We start from the raw sequence: 4270 nt of genomic DNA on the forward strand, positions 1-4270 counted from the left end.
CTAGCGTAGTGGTACAAATGAAGTGGATGTTACTGGATGCACTCAAGTTCGCTTCACTAAAACTAAAATTTATTAAACAAATTTTAGACAAAAGGATAAATCAGTCTTTTCACACGAATAAAAAGTCTCATGAATTTATTTGCTCACGTGCCCCATGTTGGGCTATTAATAGAATAGATAGATAGATATGCTAGTTTCAACAACTCTCGTTCTTTACACTTCTTCCTAGCTGCTTGGCCTGTAATAAGTATCTGGTTTACTGCTTTAGGTATCAGCACTATGACTTTCAACCTAAATGATTTCAATTTCAACCAATCTGTAGTTGATAGTCAAGCCTGTGTAATTAATACTTGAGCTGATATCATTAACCGCGCTAATCTTGGTAAAGAAGTTATGCTCGAACATAATGCTCATAACTTCTCTCTAGACTTAGCTGCTGTTGAAGCTTCATCTACAATTGGATAAGGCCTTATCTTAGTCTATACGAGTTTCTGAAATATTAAAATAAGGAGAAATAACCTCTTTTTTGTTCCATCAAAAGGCGGTCTTGCTCTTTTTTATTTATATAAGACTTTTTTGGGTTAACCTAACAGAATGCTACTTTATGTGCATTTTGTTAGGGCGTCTAAGGCTAGTTTATGCAGCATTTTGAGATATCATTTTCTTTCCGGTTGAAAAAAATTAGATTATCAGCGTAATGATTGATATTTAGTATATTTTTTCTAACCCTGTTATTCTGGGAATTTCTTCGGAATTTTATGAGATACGGTGCGATTTTTCCGGTCCCGAAAGACTTGTATATATCGGGTTTTTTGTTAAATTCTTATTTTCCTCGCCGATCCTCAACTCAGTCTACCAATCGACTAAACTCTCAGGTCTCTCTCTTTCTCCTCTCTCTCCCCCTCCCTTTCTCTCTCGCTCTCGCTCCCTCCCTCCCTTTCACTATCTCTCTCTCTCGGTCCCTCCCTCACTCTCTCCCCTCGCAATTTCAGTTTTTCCTTCGATAATAATGATTTAGTTATGTGAATCATATATTAGGGTTTCTAATTGTTTTCATATTTGTATCTCAATTTCATTTCGGTATATAATTCATGTTTTCAATTTGTTTGTCTATTTTGTTACTAGATTCATGCTTAGCTTAGGTTTATAATTAAAGATCACTTTCCTTAAGAGAAGACACACATAGGATTTAGCATCAGAACAATTGTGTTGCACATGTTCAAGACTTTCCGATATCTTGTTGCTTAATAATTTTAAAATGCAGACTGCTTTATTTTGTTTCGGTCTGTAGATATATGTAAGTGTTGTTGCTTTATATTTTTCTGTAAGTTTGCGTCATTTCTGGTTTTAACTGATTAAATGTGCTTACACGTGTCAAAGTAATGTAATTGTTTTCTGATTATTGTCTGCCCCTTGCTTTTTTGCCAAATCACTACTATTTTGATGAATTAGATGTCGGAAAGCTGGAGCGGTAAAATAACGTTTAGATTTTGAATTAGGGTTTAATAAATATGTAGTAGTAGTAGTTATGGTGATATTTCAATTTCTAAAGGGTAGGTTGTCCTTGGTGCATTATAAGAATATACGGAAGATATCTTTTATGAAATTGATTAAAATAGGAACTGAGCAATGCACAGTGGATTATGTGTATGCAGTTAGGAACAGGGGCTCCTTTTGGTTGCCCTTAGCATAATCCAGATAATCCACTGTGCCTTGGACATTGTTACCCTTAGCATCTAAAAGTTCTTATTTCTCCTAAAGCGCTTTTAATAATTTTAAGATCAGTTCTCTCATAAGGAAAGATTAGTGTTGTGAGTGGTAGTTATTAGCTTATATAAAATTAAGCAATTGAGAAAAGTCACTTGTGAATGGTTGTGTCCAAAGATACTGATAATACATCAACTATCAAGGACACGTGGATAGTTTGACCATTCAGCTTATATGCCCTAAAGATAAAAGTGCTACCTTATGTTTATAACCCAAAAAAATAGGCACTTAATGCTGTTAATAAACAGGTACATATAGTTAAAGTTTGATTATTGTTTGATCAACAAAAGGGATCATGGAATCTTTAAAATGAATGAAAATTAGTGTGTAAAGATTGTAAGCTAACCAAAGATCCTTTTCACTACCTCCCTGCGTTAAAATCTATTGTAGTCGATCCCAGGTATAGCAAAATTATTAATAGCAAAATATTATGGAAGAATAACTAGAGAGTTGAGGGGTAAGTTAAGGTGAATTTCTGTAGTACTATTGCCACTTGGATTTAAAGATGCAAAGAAGAAATATTCTCTGGCAACAAGCTGGATAAGAACAACAACCATTAGTACAATGTTTTATGATTTACTTTCCTATACAGATGTGCGCGCGCGCACACATCTTGGAATTCTATACATGGAATAAAAGGATATTCCCAGTTACAAAAATTTCTCAATAAAAATAAAATTTCTTTATTTAATTTAAATCATCTTGTTTCTTTAGTATAACCTATGCTTTTATTTTGTGTGCAATATAACCATGCAGAATATAGTAGTGACAATAATGATAAAGAGAAAATATAGCAGCAGACTTCAACATGTGTGCTTGTTATTACAACTCCCCATCTCTAAAATTAGATATCGTATTTTTTAATTTTCGTGTGTATTGATATTCTATTTTTACCCCCTTGGTCAACATCATGGTTTTTCTTCTTTTTTTTTTTGTGGTTCAGTTGGGGCAATTCTGAGTGCGACTACATGGATCGTGGAAAGAAACCGAATAAGCTTATTACTGCTAAGAACAGCAAATTATATATGGAGTTGAAAGACATTATTAGGGAGCATGCACTTGCTTTTCTTCCTGCAAAATCTCTTTTCAGGTGCCAGGGTGTTTGTAGAGACTGGAAGCTCCAAATTTCAACTCCATTTTTTGCTCACAACCAATCCCTCTCGTACCATGGGATTTCTGGTCTCTTTTGTCAAACTCATGACAACCCACCATCATTTTTCACCTCTGATCCAAAATCTTGTGGTGTGCCTGACCCATCCCTAAAGTTTTTACCAGTTCCTGTTGATATCAGGAGCTCATCAAATGGACTTTTTCTTTGCCAGGATCGTTCTGGGGATAAGACATACTACATATGTAATCCAGTCACCAAGCAGTGGAAAAGCATTCCCCAACAAAATTCAGATCATGGATCTGATCCTGCTGTTGTGCTAATCTTTGAACCATCTTTGCTCAACTTTGAGGCCGAGTACAAGCTTGTATGTGCTTTCCCATCTGCAGATTTTGATGATGCGATCGAATTTGAGATATATTCTTCCAAAGAAGGGTCATGGAAACTTTCTGGGGAAATTTGTTTTGCAGACAGAAAGCTAATTTCAAGAACTGGTGTTCATGTCAATGGTATCGTTTACTGGAAATCCAGGAGTGGAGATGTTGTTTCCTTTGATCTGATAAAGGACAGGTCACAACTAATACAAGTCTATGCAGGACCCAGTTCATTATTGGGAATAATGGACGGAAAGCTTTGTACTGCTTCTTCCAGTGGTAACACTGTTAGTTTGGTTACCTTGTCCAATGTTCACTCAAACACAATGCAAATAGGCAGCGGTGCTAGAACGTGGAAAGACAAGTACACTTTCCAGTTGGACCATGCAGCTCTTAGTGTTCGTGAGCCCAAGCGAATAGTGTATGTTGGAAATGGCGTGGTGTTGGGTCATAGTGGGCCGGTGATGTATTCTTATGATATGAAGAAGAAAGAAACCATGATTTTCCCGGAGACGCCTCTTTATGATGCTAGGACAGTACCTTACACTAGCACCCTTGTCTACCTCTGAATCAAAGCGGCATTCTGATGGTTGAGAACAGTTGAATTAATAGTTATTTTTATGTTTACATTGTCAAATACTTATCCTAGACCTCAATTTTATCATATTCTCTGTTTTTTTTTTCCCGGAAGTTTAATCGAGTGTTATGTACACTGATTTGAGTTTATTAAACAAGCTCCTTTTGAGAATGGCAAGTGAAAAAGTGAGGGGTCATTTTGATATGAATCTTTTATGATATGTTGTAATCGTTCTGTCCCTCCTTAATTTTTTATAATTATCTTTCACCGTTTGACATGGATTTGAAGATATATATATAAAGTATAGCTTTATAATTTATTATTATATTTTTTTATTACAAAAGTTTAAATATCAAATTTTTAGTAAGAAAAAAAAATTAATGGTATAATTTATGAAAGTACACCAAAATCCTTTGTCCCTAATCTCAGTGAGGGAATAAAGAG

At 35.1% G+C, this 4270-nt stretch overlaps 1 protein-coding gene across 1 annotated transcript; it reads left to right on the forward strand.

Annotated features, from left to right (window-relative positions):
* The first annotated feature begins 739 nt into the window (after positions 1-739).
* On the forward strand, positions 740-3945 carry LOC108215752 (putative F-box protein At3g23950). The gene is made up of 2 exons (XM_017388314.2): positions 740-875; positions 2711-3945. The coding sequence occupies exon 2, from the start codon at positions 2736-2738 to the stop codon at positions 3816-3818; it is 1083 nt and encodes a 360-aa protein (XP_017243803.1). The 5' UTR covers positions 740-875; positions 2711-2735; the 3' UTR covers positions 3819-3945.
* The last annotated feature ends 325 nt before the right edge of the window (positions 3946-4270 follow it).

The sequence above is a fragment of the Daucus carota genome, chromosome 4, assembly GCF_001625215.2.
Source record: "Daucus carota subsp. sativus chromosome 4, DH1 v3.0, whole genome shotgun sequence".
NCBI classification, from domain to species: Eukaryota; Viridiplantae; Streptophyta; class Magnoliopsida; order Apiales; family Apiaceae; genus Daucus; species Daucus carota.

Bases quoted from the DNA above. Each gene is read 5' to 3' on its own strand.
- LOC108215752 (XM_017388314.2), top strand. From the start codon at position 2,736: ATGGATCGTGGAAAGAAACCGAATAAGCTTATTACTGCTAAGAACAGC.